At 37.1% G+C, this 13,965-nt stretch overlaps 1 protein-coding gene across 1 annotated transcript in view; it reads left to right on the plus strand.

The window, feature by feature from the left end:
• Positions 1 to 13,965, plus strand: part of ACSS3 (acyl-CoA synthetase short chain family member 3) — a 133,504-nt gene that overhangs the window by 99,524 nt on the left and 20,015 nt on the right. The window contains exons 10-11 of the mRNA XM_010975095.3: positions 7,943 to 8,038; positions 10,802 to 10,865. Of these exons, the coding sequence (XP_010973397.2) occupies positions 7,943 to 8,038; positions 10,802 to 10,865 (160 nt within the window). The remainder of the gene's footprint in view (positions 1 to 7,942; positions 8,039 to 10,801; positions 10,866 to 13,965) is intronic.

Consider the following 13,965-nt stretch of genomic DNA (forward strand, 5'->3'; position numbering starts at 1 on the left):
TTGATTAATAATATAGTATTGGTTTGGTCTTTGAAATATCATCTATTCTAATTCTCCTTCCCTTTGCAAGAATCACATTTAATCCCCTCTAGAAAGGCGAAAACGTGTCATGTTTTAGTAGATCTTTACAAGAAAGAGTTCGTAAACCCTCCCTTGACAAAACCTTCTGGTCTGGAAATTTGATTTCCCCTGGTGCATGCAATTCTCTGCACGGTGGGCCCACTGGCCCCATAAGAGTAATTCCCAGTTCCTCTTTTGCTATCAGTTCTAATTTGGAAAACAACAGGTGACTAATGCTCCTTGGAAAAGCAGTGTGGGCAGGAAAAAGTGACGCTGACTCCCAATAAGACCGTTTAAATCCTGGTTTAGTTACTTCCTTCTGTAGCGGCTGACAAGTCCTTAATCGTGTGCCCGTGGGTTTTCTCACAGGCTTGTAGAAAGCTTGAAATGAAGTGAAACAGATATGTATGAACAATTCTGCAAGTTCCTGGCCTATAGAAACACTCAGTAAATGTTTTTCTTTTCCTTTCCATTCTATGAATAACCCTGCACAAATATAAAGACCATCTTTAGCATCCTGGTCTGTAGATAGTCCAGACTCAAGAAAACTTAGAACAAAGGGCTCAATTTATACATGAAAAAATTCATCACAGAGAATTTAATTTCCCAGAGTCAACGAACGAGTCAGGATTAGAACCGGAACTGTCATTGCTCTGTGTTGTCCGGAGTCCTTTCTCCATATGTTTTATCTTACTCTTTCGTTAGTCCAGCATTTCATATCTAGTTCAGCTCTAAGTTATTTATGAGGTTCTCTAAGGTAAGAGGCAGTGTGCTGGTAAGAGACCCGGATAAGACCAGTGTCTCGCAGCTTGAATTAATGGTCTGCTTCCAGTACCAAAAGTTAAGCTGCTTTGAATTAAGTATTTTAAACTGTAATCGCACCATCTCGTGAACACAAAGATTACATTGATTTTCTTTCACCGGTGTACGACTCGCTGTTTCTGCTTTCTTTTGGCTACCACCATTCAAGTTATTTATAGCTCACTGTATAGATTTAGAGGTGTAGAGAATGGTTTCTTTACAGATTGCTTCTGTGCCCATCATGATGCTGTGATTAATACGACTCAGCGGCCCTGGGCCACTGAATTGATTTATTTCTAGGGTTTTAGCTCTCTGTATGGGCCACCAACTTCTGAATCCATATTGCTTAAATGTTGTGTTTCTAGAACCACAGTGGGAACCCACTGGCAGATTTCCAGATACAGCTGGAGCTCTTATTTATAGAGCTGAACCTGCCACCATGTTCTTCCTCTTAAGCCTGACTCCCATCTCCTCTTCTTTCTGTGTTGGCTTTCATCTGTGAGCCAAAACCCTGGGGCTTGTCCTGGATTTCTTCCTCTTGCTCTGTCCGCATATCCCAGCAATCACCAAGCTCTTCCGATGCTGAGTGTAACTCACATTCGATCTCATCATCTTCTACCTGCGCCTGCACCAGACCACCACCGTCCAATTTCTTGCTCTAGGTTGGGATCCTCAAATTAGCACTCTAGTTCGCAACTGAACAACTTTTTCTAAGTTGTAATTCTGAATAAATTGCTTCTGCTACAGCCCCCGAGTCCCCCAATGTTCCGAGAATAATATCCAAATTCCTTAATGTAGTTTGGGAGACACTTCGTGATCTGCCTCTGCTCTCCATGCACATTTTGTTCTTTATTTATTATCTCTCAGTCCACCCACCACCCCCACGCTTTGCTCTACTAAATAACTTGGGGTCAGTCCCTTGGTGGTCTAACTGCTCAACTTTGTTCTTGCTACTATTTCTGTTAGGCATGTCTTTCCACCTTTAACACTCCCTTCTTTGCCAAAAGACATGCATTCAGTGCACAGGGTATATTCAATAAATATTTATGGAAGGGCTGACCTTTGAATATCGTTCTTGGAATAAGAAAAAGATCGTAACAGAATTACAGCAGTAACATACAGTTTTTTCCCTTTCCTGAGTCCTCTGTTTCTCTTGCTCTCTGGTTCATTTTGGGGTTGCATTGTGTGATTTGCTGTTTATTTTTTTAAGATCCCTGTTCTTAATAATGGGAATCAGAGCCTAAAATTATATAAGGATGCATTTACTAGTCAGCGAACATTTTCTGAGCACAAAATGTCAGGGATTGGACGGTGTTCGGTCCTGCTGATACAAATGATTCTCAAAGCGCACTAGAAGAACCTGATTTCAGCTGTTGGCTAGGGGGATGTTTTCATATAATTACATGCACAATTCCTTTTTGAAAGATTTCTGTAACATTTTTAATGGCAAGTATTCCAGTGTCTTTTGCTGTGAAACAAACAAACAAACAAACAAACAAAAAACCAAAAAAAACCCAAAAAACAAAAACCTCTAAAACCTAGTGGCTTAAAATAGCCACCATATCTCAGGATTTTATGGGTCAAAAATACAGCAGAGATCAGCTAGGGATTTAGTACTCCAAGTGTTGTTGATTGAGACAACTCAGACAGTATTGTGTGGTGAGTGAACTAGTCTGGAGGGTCCAAGATGGCTTCACTGTCATGCCTGGGACTGGCCGAAGGCTTGACTCATCTAGGACTCTGTCTGGAATGCTTGCTAGTGGCATTTTTAGCTTGGAAGACTCAGAGTAGCCGACCATCTTCTATGGCGGCTCATGGGTTCCTGAGAGTGTTCTGGTTTTCTTAAGACCGACCTGTGCCTAGAAACTGACAAAGTATCATTTCCACTCTTTGCTGTTACTCAAAGCCATCAAGAGATGACCCAAATTGAAGTTGAGAGGACATGGAACCCACCTGTAGGTAGAAGGAATATCAAATTGCACCCACCTTCAGTCCTTCACCATGGACAGATTTAAAGGCTATGGATGTAGCCTTTGAACTCTTGAATATAATTTCCCCTCTGCTCCCCATTCAGAAATGGAGTCCAGAAATTCTGCTAATATTTTATATGTATCTTGCCAAGATGTTTATTTTGCCCAATGTATGTTATTTACAAAAAATTGTATCATGTTGTACATTTTGTTTCATAACTTTTATCTAAACAGTATTTTGGTGAGAATCATTTCCTATCTTGGCTGGACATTTTTCTATGGTGTTTGAATGCCTTTGCAGTATTCCTTAATATGGAATAATTCCTATTTTTTGGACAATCTTTTAAACTCTAATATAAATAATACTATGACAAACATCCTTGGCACTTGATACGTGTGAACTCTTACGAATATCTCATTGTTCACATCCCTTAAAGTGGAACAACTGTATTAAAGGCTATGAGGAGGCTTTAAAGGTTTTTAGAAAAATTGGCATTTTTAAGGCTTCTTATAAGAATTGCAAAATTGCCTTTTAGAAATGCTGTATTGATTTATAGACACACTAACACTTATATAACAAAACTGATTGTCTTCGGTTTGTGTGGGCAGGCTGTCTCCCATCTGCCACCTAACTGGGCTCTAGTCTTTTTGTCAGTCTAGTGAATTCTCATGTGAATGGGTTCCTACTTTCAGGAAGACAGGTTCCTGTCGTTACCCAACCATTCCAAAACAGCTTCCACCTGTCCATATTTCCCCCATATCTCTCTCAAAACCCCAAATAAAATAAACCTGATCATAGAACCTAAATGAGGCTTAACTATTTAAGTAAATTTTATTTGCATTGTTATGGTTCATCAGCTTCTTTGTTCAGAAGCCCTCATTAGCTTGCAGAGTCACTCAGAAGAAAAACTTAAGGTCTTACGAGGACTTTGAAGTAGTTTTATGCAATCTGTCTCCTGACTACCTCTCTGATCGTATTTCTTATCAACACTTTCCTCATTTGTTCTGCTTCAGTCACACTGGCTGCCTCACTGCTCCTTAAATACTCTAGGAATAAACCTACCTCAGGATCTTTGCATTTGCAGTTCCTTCCTCTTGGATTCTTTGTCCCTAGATATGTATGAGGCACGTGCCCTCACTTCTTTTAGGTCTTCACTCAAATGCACTTCTCAGGGAGGTTTTTTCTGGTCACCCAATCTAAAATTGCAATCCCTTCCCTTCACATCCTATATCCTGTCTGTGCTTTATTTTCTTAGTGGTTATCACTTTTTAACATGCTATATGTTGTACTTTCCTGTGTTGTTGTGGTTTGTTCCCCTAGTTAGAATGTGAGCTCCACGTGGGTAGGAATTTTGGGCACTTGCATTTATTGCTCTATCCAGTTTGAATGACAGTACCACATAATAGCTGCTCATAGACATTTGGTAATAAGTGTTACGTATCACCATTCCTTCCATTTGCGTGTGTGAGAGACTGGGCTCACTTCCTGTCACAAGGGTTTTTCTTTCTCTGCTGAGATGCGGTCTGGGTGAGTTCCATTTCCTACTCATCGTCTGTATTCTACATGAGAACCTCACAAGGGACTCCTCATCTGTGCCATTGTTCTCCTTCTCTGAAAACAATGTGAAGCAAGGGAAATGGCTTAAATTTTCTATCCTAGGCCTCAGGAATTCTCATCTGGAAAAAAATAATATTTCCTTTTCTTCCTGTTGGCTTAAATGCAATAATATAAACAAAAAGCACTTAGCACATGGTACAAGGCATAATTCATATTTGGAAAAAATATGTGTATTAATTCTCTTTCATTTTCTTCCTTTGGAGTTAGAAGTTTTAAGAAAAATTCATTTAGGTTACAGCTCACTAATGCAATAAGGTGGGGTGAGGCAGGAAAAATACTAAAAAAAATAGTGAAGTGTCTGTATTAGCTTCTAACGCAGTGTGAATATAAACATACCAAAGTAGCTTATTCTTCGCAACCTTCAATTTCCTGCTGTCTGCCTCCCAGTTGTCTCTTCCCTAACGAAATTATGCTGGAAAATTGCTGAATATTGTGTCTTTCTCAGGTTGGGCACCTTTGGAAAGATTTCTTCAAATGAAGTGTCCAGTTCTCCTCTTCAAAGAGAATGTTCTGGTTTGTTCAGTGTAGCTATTTCCCAGTCAAAACATGACATCTGGATTTCCTGTCTGCCTAGATAACTGCTAGCCGGTTAATTACAGCCTGGGCAGGGTGAGGCAGATGTTTTTAGAGCATCTTTGAAATGGGGCTGTGGGAGCCCTCTGAAGTTTGATTAAGGAGCGCAGCATGCCTGGGGCTTTCCGGGAACGGAGCCTGCCCTGCACGTGGAGCAGCTGGAGAGCCTGGGGTTGCGCAGTCTGCGTGCCTGAGCGTGCGAGCGGGCGTCTGTGCGCCTGTGGCGCAGATGGATCGCTTCTTGGGTCTTAGGACGAGCAGAGGTATAAAGAGAGGAAGCCAAATGGCTGTCTCTGTAACAACCATTGTGGTCTTTCTCATCCCACTTTTGTCGCAACTGTGGCTCCTTAGATTGCTTAGAATCCTAGGAACTACCCTTTCGTCTGACTGTATCCTTTGTACGTGTCACCACCAACAGTTCTTTTTCTAATCCCCTAAATGAATGTCAAAATAAGGTCAACGAGATACTCAAATTGCATTAAAGTTCAAAGTATAAACTTACCTACTTTAAGTAACTAAATGGATACTGATTGTTGTGACTCTTTTTTTTTTTTTTTTTTTGAGTAAAGGTAGATTTATTTGGAGAGATACGTACTACATAGAATGTAGGCTGTTTCCGAAGGTGCGAGAAAGGCCAAGAGGTGTGGGCGTCGGGTGCTCAGATTAGAGTAAAAGTGGATGGAGTGACAGAGTGTTGGCCGTCTCTGAAGATGAGGGAGCGAGGGGCGGCCTCATTTTCATGACTCTTAAAATTCATGGTGGTTTTACGGTCGTAAACTACAACAAAACAGCTGAAGGCTGAAAGATTCTTAATGTGTAATCACTATACGACGATGCTTAAGAAGATCAGCTGAGGCAGTAGACACTGACCGCACTTCACTTTCTAGTGTCTTTAGCTTCATTTCATTCTCACTTCCCTCCTCCCAATGTTACAGGAAGAACAGAGTGCAGCGTCTTTTATAAGAATCCACACTGAGATGCGATGAAGCGGGGTGCAGTTGGTTTCATGTTGTGGGTTGTTTGTTTGTTTGTTTTAGGCAGCAGGTACCAGAACCATTGATAGGAATTAGAATCACCAGACGGTACATTTGTAGGTTCTGGAGCCGTGTGGTGACAAGTGGCTGAGAGGCCTTATGGTGTTAAGAAACGTCGAGAGCTTGAACTTTAAGTGATTGGAGTGCCCCTACTGATCAACTAAACTTGACAAGATATACTTTAAAAATAGCAGATTTACTTCAGCAGCTGCTTCTCAGCTGGGAGGGAGGGGGAACAGAACCATCTTGAAGGTGCTATCTCCTTTCTAACATGTCCTGGTAGCTTCTCTTTCTGTGGTCACCCTGTTTTATCCGAGTACCTTCCTCTAAGCACCTCTCTCTGCAGGACTGCTTCCTCTCTCACCACTGCTCTTGTCTCTCTTACCAGTTTTCAAGGCTAGCTAAGGTGTGGGCTTAAGGCATTTTCCCAAAGGCAAAGGGAAAAATGATGTTAAATTTCCAAACATGTGCATTTCCTCCCATGCTTTGCTTATGCTGTAGGGAGAATGCTCAGGGTGTCCCGTGGCTGTTAGAATACCATTTCACAAAATCCCTTTCCATTTTTTGTCATGATATGAGAATATTTGAGAATTCTCCATTAAACATCAGCTGCCTGCTCTGGTTACTTGCCACTTTTCCTTAGCGGTGACCATCTGGCTTAGCACGTTAAGCTCTGCACCGTGACCTAGGAACCATGTTTTAGTGTTCAAGAGTCCATCTTCTGTTATTGATGTCAGCTGAGCCACCATCCATAACATGGGGATAATAAACTGAACTACTCTGGAAGGTAAAGAACAGTAATAAATTCTTCTCATCACTTGAAAGTGATGTAAATATATGATAAATTATGGTGGAGACCAGACTGGAGGAAATACATTCTGCGTCCTTAGGAAGATAGATGTTTTTAATATTTTGGATTACTTTTGACCTGATTGGTTTGGCAATTAATCCCTTAATACTCACATTTATATGTATAACATTAAGCCTGTAGTTATGAAACTTTTCACTGTCAGTGTTCTCTCATCCTGCCCCTCCACAAATACAAATCTCATATTTAAAATACTCTGTTAACTCCAAACTTGTTTTTGCTAATAATACAAATGCATTCCTTTATAAAAATTATCACTCTCAGAACTTACGATTATCATGTAATAGCTATTCTGTTACAACTTGAGACAGAGAAGACAGGTTTCACATTTGCATTAATCAATGCACGCTAATTGTGGATAAGTGTCTGGTCTTAAGGAAGTAATCAGCATAGCATAAATAGCTTCCTTCCTATATTTTGGGCCTTCAAAAATCCAGGAGCAACAGATTAAGAGCAATTTGATAAAGCATTGATAAATTCAGCTTTAGATGTGAGGTCTCTAGGCAAATGTAGTTCTTAAAATTTAGAGTATGGTGTTTTCACATACTTTAAAAAAAATCTTTGGGTTACCTATTCCAGAGACTGAGCTAAAGGTTACAGGAATATTTTGCCCTTTGCTGTTATTGACCCTGATAAAATAACTTTAGGCAAATTAAGAAAAACCATCTTTTATAGAGATTTTTTAGTTTTTAACATGTGTTGTAAAACTCTCACAGTCGCATAATTCTCCGTTCTTCATGCCTGCTGCTGCACAGCTGGAAACACTAGAAAAGCCTTTCTTTTCTTTAACAGAAGCAGTTACTGTATATATTATTCTGAATTTGTGTCCTTAAGTTTTAAAAATGTCGATGTTATATAAATTACTGGATTTTTTGCACTTTTAAATAGTACATTTGCACTATTTATCTGTTCCTCATGCAGTGAAATTCTGTGGAGGGAGAGGGGCAGTGCAGGCACTGAGGAAACATCATGATCTCGAGTTGAAACGTTAAATGATAAATAATATTTATTTCTCCAGAGACTGGATCCCCAATTACAGCGTCATGCGTTGGATTAGGTAATTCTAAATCACCTCCTCCAGGGCAAGCAGGAAAAAGTGTTCCAGGATACAATGGTGAGAAATGACCCTGATTACTTGAAATATATAATGTTAACAAAATATGGTATCTTTCTGTGTTTACTGTGAATCATATTGCTTGAAACATACTAGGTACTTAATAAGTATTTGACTCAGTGAATACCTTGTATTAAAAGTGTAAAACCTTTTATAATAACTTTTATTGTGAGCCAATTTGATCAAAAGTAAGTTTGTAGACTTCTAAGGACATGTTCTAAATGACTGTCACAATATAAGGCACGTTAAGGATATGGATGTGAGGTTAATATGTATGGAATGCCTGCTGGGTACCAAGTACTATGCATACATCATTTCAATTAATGCTGAAGTATATTTAATTTAGAGATATTATTCCCATTTTAGAGATGAGTTAGCTGGTGCCCAGAAAGACTAAATAGCTTTCCTAAAGTAACACAGCTGGTTAGGTCCTAAAGATAGTGCAAACCATTGTGTTTTATTTTGTTTGTTCGTTTCCATTATAAAATCTGCAGTTTTTCCCATTACATATGCTACCTTTTAATTTAGAGTGATGATAAGGCTTTTGAACCTTGTTAGCTAAAAAATAAATATAAAGAGTAAGGGTTCTAAAAAAGAAAAATAATTTTATCCATACTGGCACTATGAGATACAGTATCTCTTCCATATTTGTTTTTAAACTATTGGTAGTGATAATAATAGTTCAATAATTTCCCCTGGATTTCACTTCTTAGTTGTACATCTTGTATAAGGTGACTTGTGTAAGTTATACATGGTTATACAAGTCAAACGTTGTTTCCTTAGTTCTTAATGGGAATGATAATCTTTATGCCCTTCATAGGGTTGCTGTGTTGTGATGAAACACAATGAAGCATTAGCACAAGCGCCTGCTAGCAGGACTGGACTAAGTCTTACCTAGTAGTGTTATGAATATTTCAGAGAAGCCAGAGGGACTGACCTGATTTAGATTTACACATTCATTTTACAGACGAGGAAAATGAGGCACAGAAGTTATGTTATTTGCATAAGGTCACACAATTTAGCTTCAGCTCAGCTTTGGGAAACGGGATATGATTCCTGCATGCAGTTCCTATTTGCATGTAAATTATCAAATTTAGTGATTTGTCACTTGCTTCTCTAACAGAAAAATATATTTTCCTTCTAGGACAATGACTGGTTAAGGATCATTTGGTTTAGCCTAGCAGATACATTTATAAAAAGCCACTTAAGATCTTTTTTTAAGAGCAAAAATAGACATTCTGTGAAGTCAGTGACTTCACCAGGCATGGGGAGTTGAATCCAGCTTTAGTGAAATCCTCCTGAGCAGTTCGGTCATCTCGACTCCTTTGATCAGAAAAATTACTTTAGTGTTGAGCCATTTTTAGGGGCTGATGACTGTGGGAGATGTTAAATACATTTCCCTTTCAGTGTTTCAGGATCATTTTTATATCCAGTTGTAAGAAAGAGTTAAAGCTTTAATGCTTCATGGAATTTCAGTACAGAAGTTTCTCATTGTCTGAAAGCCATTGGTTTACAGACAGCACAGCTTAAACACTAGCACTAAAGTATTTATGACAAAGGAAATAATGACTTTATGACTCATGATTTTTATTTTGTGGCTAGTCAGAGATTCAAAAGTATAATGTAACATTTAATATTATAATAAAAAGCAGTATTCTTTGGGGAAAGGAAAGAAAACCACTTTGGTGTGAAAAACACTCAACGTAATATAACAGTTAATTTCACATTCATAGAGTACCTTGTTCAAGGTCGTCACTGTATTTTTTTTCAAGTAATTACTGTACAACACTGTGAGGAGGGAATTATTTCCACTTTCTAGATGGGGAAATCGGAGGGTAACAGAACCAGAACGTGTTCAGGGGCGCATGGTAAATTGGCCACTGTACTGGGCTTTGGGGAAACAAAGACGAATTATCATGACCTCCACCCTCAACGAACTCACAGCCTACTGAGAGTCAGATATCTACAGCGTTCATAATTGTCAGAATAGAATTTTAAAACAAATTGCTCTGGGAACACAAAGATGGGAACAATTAATTTTTTCTGGGAATAATACTCTTCTTTCTCAGAACTTCTTTCAGTAGAAAAACTGGGACAGATGAAGTCACATAAAGGATCTATTAAAGCTTAAAACATGATGATATAGTCTCATTTCTGGTTTGTACTTAAGGGTACTGCATGCGGATACAAGCCTTGGTCTCCTAACATCTTTGAGGATTTTGACAGTATAGCACAGAAAACATTGGAATAATATTTGGGAAGGTTAAATTGACCTTTAAGGGTCATAAGTGGATATTAAGCCTTAAATCAGAAAAAAAAAAAAGGTTTTGCAGACTTTTAAATTCTTTATTTGTATTGCTTGAAAAAACTTTTGGTGTATTTTAAAACTTTGTTTTCTTTAATTTTTGGCAGGCTGAACATATATTTTTATATTTTTGACAGAATGGAAAGATATATTTGAATAGATATAAACATAGATTTTAAAATTACCAGCATGTCTGAAATACTGTTTTTATTGAAAGGAGGTTCTGAAGGAAAATTCTTTATCTTATTAGAAGTCAAAAGTATGTAGTCCTTATATTTTCTGTGATACATTTTAGCTTGTTTATATATGTGCATGGTCTCACAGGAATTAAAGGATGCCTTTTTTAAGCTAGAATTTTGGGGGATTGAATATGGAAAATATGGCAACGTTTAAGCCTTAAGGTTGTTTATTTTTATTCAATTATTTATCTATTTATTTATTTATATTTTACTTTGCAGTTATGATTTTGGATGACAACATGCAAAAGCTGAAGGCTCGGTGTTTAGGAAATATTGTGGTAAAGTAAGCAAAATTTGCAATGCTGCTATTTACAAGAGCAAGAATTGGTATATAACATAAAGAAAAATGAGTGGTTGCAATGATATTGCTAGTGAGGAGGCTGCAGAAGAGGCTTGTGTGTTGTTTGAGAATATTCAGTGTCAACTCTTGTAATTTAAACATGGAAATCCCATAAAATGGAACCAATTAAGGTACAAGTTTTTAAAAAGAGAAGTCTTGCATCTTTAAAAAGGTTTCTGATCATAGGAGCAATGCATTCATGATGAAGGTAACTTCAGTACCAAAAATGTAAAGAAGTAAGTAAAGTTTCTGTACTCCTACCCGTCGGCAATACTGTTAACTTTGTAATCTATATAACTTTACATTTTGACAAGCATTTTAGGTTGTTGAAAAAATCTGGCTTACTCTCAAGTATTCCTTTTTCTCCTTAGCTCTGTCTCATAAGCATTTCAAATTTTACTCTGTTGAAAATATTTATCAACCTCTTTTTAGGCCTCTTAGTCTTTTTTATTTATGATTATAAATAATGCTCTATTGAATATCCTTTTTGTGTTGTCTTTTCTTCTGATAATTACAATTGTAGAAATTTCTAAAAGTGTAATTACTGGGTCACATAGTAGCATAATATATAACCCCTAACTCATCAAGGACCACAATTCCTTGCTAACAGTTTTCATCATTGTTCATTTGGTAGATAAAGGGCTAAAATTTGAAGTAAAAAATATTCCGGTTTACTTTGATTAAATCAATACTTTAAAACTGTTAAGCTAGTGGAAGCTGAAATGGAAGTTGAGTACATTGGAGACACACAGGATGTGACATTATTTTAATGATTGATATAGGGTGTTTTAGTGCCTCTGGTTAGCATAATATTGGCATCTTTACCAATATGTTTTAAGGTAGTAGAATTTGCCAGAATGAGCTATTATGAATAAAGAACATTGCATGTGGTTTTAAAAAAGTTTTATTTTCCTATTAATTCAAAAGAATTCTTATTACTTATCATTCTCATATTGGTATAAAATTTTTCTCAGGTTGATAAAACATTGTCATTTCTGTGAAAATTAAATGAAAAACAGTAATTTTAGAAAGAGTATGTTTTTTTCAGGTAGAATTATTTAACCTTACAAAAATCTAATAGAGGAGATGCACTTCTCAGATTCTTATTGTTCTCAGTAAACGTGTAATCCCTTCATAATGTCTTTTTAATTTAAATTTTAAGACATATAGTTGGCAAATGAAAAAGATTAATACTGAATATGTCATTTGAATTTATATTTTTCTGACTCGGAATCCATATTAACATAGAGCTGGTTGAAATCTTTCCCCTGTTGGGGGAAATGTATTGGGGACAAAGGGAGTGTTTGTTGAAGCATTCATTAAACTGAGCAAGATTGTGGGTGGATGTTCAGGGAAGCACATGGTTTGTAAGAGCTGTTAAAAGCACGCTCGGGGCTTACATTTTTATATAACCCCTAACTCTAAATGAGTCGTTTATTTCATAAAGCAATGTTTGCAAGATCCCAGAGGTGGCATTTGATGCCAGTACGGTTTTAAACCCCTCATGCATCCTGCCACTCACATTATTGGTGGCATCGCCCCACATCCATTCAAAAATAATAAAGCACATAAACTGTAATTTTTTCCTCATAGCCATTATTGTTACTTCAAGTACTTGAAAATAACACAACTATTGCCTTAAAGCATTTTGTGGTTTAGATTGTCACCAATTCAGAATGATTTTCTTCTCTCTCTGTTCCTAAACAGGGAATTTTATGGTACAGATCCAGGACTCTGAAATTTCATTATAAATTATTTGACGATCCAATATATTATGATATGCAGTGGACTTTGATTCCTCCCTTAAGTTAATAGTGAAACTAGGTATTTGAAACTAGGTATCATTGTATTCAAAAGGTACGGATTAGAAATAATTTAAAAAAAAAAGTTACCACCAAGATCTCTCTCTTTTTTTTTTTTTTTTTAAAGAGAACAGTCTTTAATCCTTATTTCAGAACTCATTTTTATCTGTGAGAGCCAGGATTTCCTTTTGAAACCCTCATCTCCAATAGCCATTCTACTCTGACTGGTTGACCTGAAAATTATTCATGCATCCCAATAGCTGCTTGAAGTACACAGAGGATGCTTTCGTATTTAATATCTATCAAGAAGACTTGTTTGTACTAGTCTGTAGTGATTTTGTGTGCCTTGAAGGGGACACGTCATTCATATGGAAAATGGCTGATGGATGCTTTTTAATAGCACATAAGACATATGTGTTTAATTGAGTTAAAGGAAAGGAAAAAAGCACACCCTTGACAATAAAAATTACTGTGGCTTAGAAAAAAAAAACAGTGTGTAATTTGAGTAGAGAATCATTTTTTTCCATGTAGAACATATTCTAAAGAAGGTCTGTGGTCTGAAAAGCAGCATCCTTTCCAGAAACCAACTACCTGGGGCCCTAGAACCACTTGGTGACCTGTAAAAGGTGTTTGATTAGGAATTATATACAGTGTCCAGGGTTCACAAAATATCGAGAGTCTGACCTTTAAGAATTGTAATGACCCCTAAATTTGAGAAATGTATAATCAAAATGAACATATATTTAATTGAATGAACATATATTTAATGGAATATCATAACAACTCCATTGTCCATTTAGCCTTCATAGTTTTTTCATTTTATCTGCAAATAATGTTCAAGTTTGATTCCTGAATCTGTACAATGATTGTTGAGAAATAATAACTAATGGTAAACTATGGGTGTAGTTTCTTTCCATATGTTTTCAAAAGCAAAAGTATAACCTTTTTCAGAAAAAGTTCAAGTTTACGTGGTGTATTGCCATATTTTACTATTTTTGCATGGATATGAGGTAAAACCACCAATAATAAGAATGACTCTGTCCATGAGGGGCTTAAAAGTAAGCTGGCATCAAAAGCTACCCCTGGGAGAGACCAGCAGACAAAGAGATAGATGTCCATTCTTCTCAATTATTCATGCCCACACTTTTCCTTATTACTTGTATAATAATTAAGTGGACTGTTCTTTGAAAGAACAATATTCCCTAATGCTATTTACGTTCACTAATTGTACTTGTAGTGAT

Source organism: Camelus dromedarius, chromosome 11 (genome assembly GCF_036321535.1).
Source record: "Camelus dromedarius isolate mCamDro1 chromosome 11, mCamDro1.pat, whole genome shotgun sequence".
NCBI lineage: Eukaryota > Metazoa > Chordata > Mammalia > Artiodactyla > Camelidae > Camelus > Camelus dromedarius.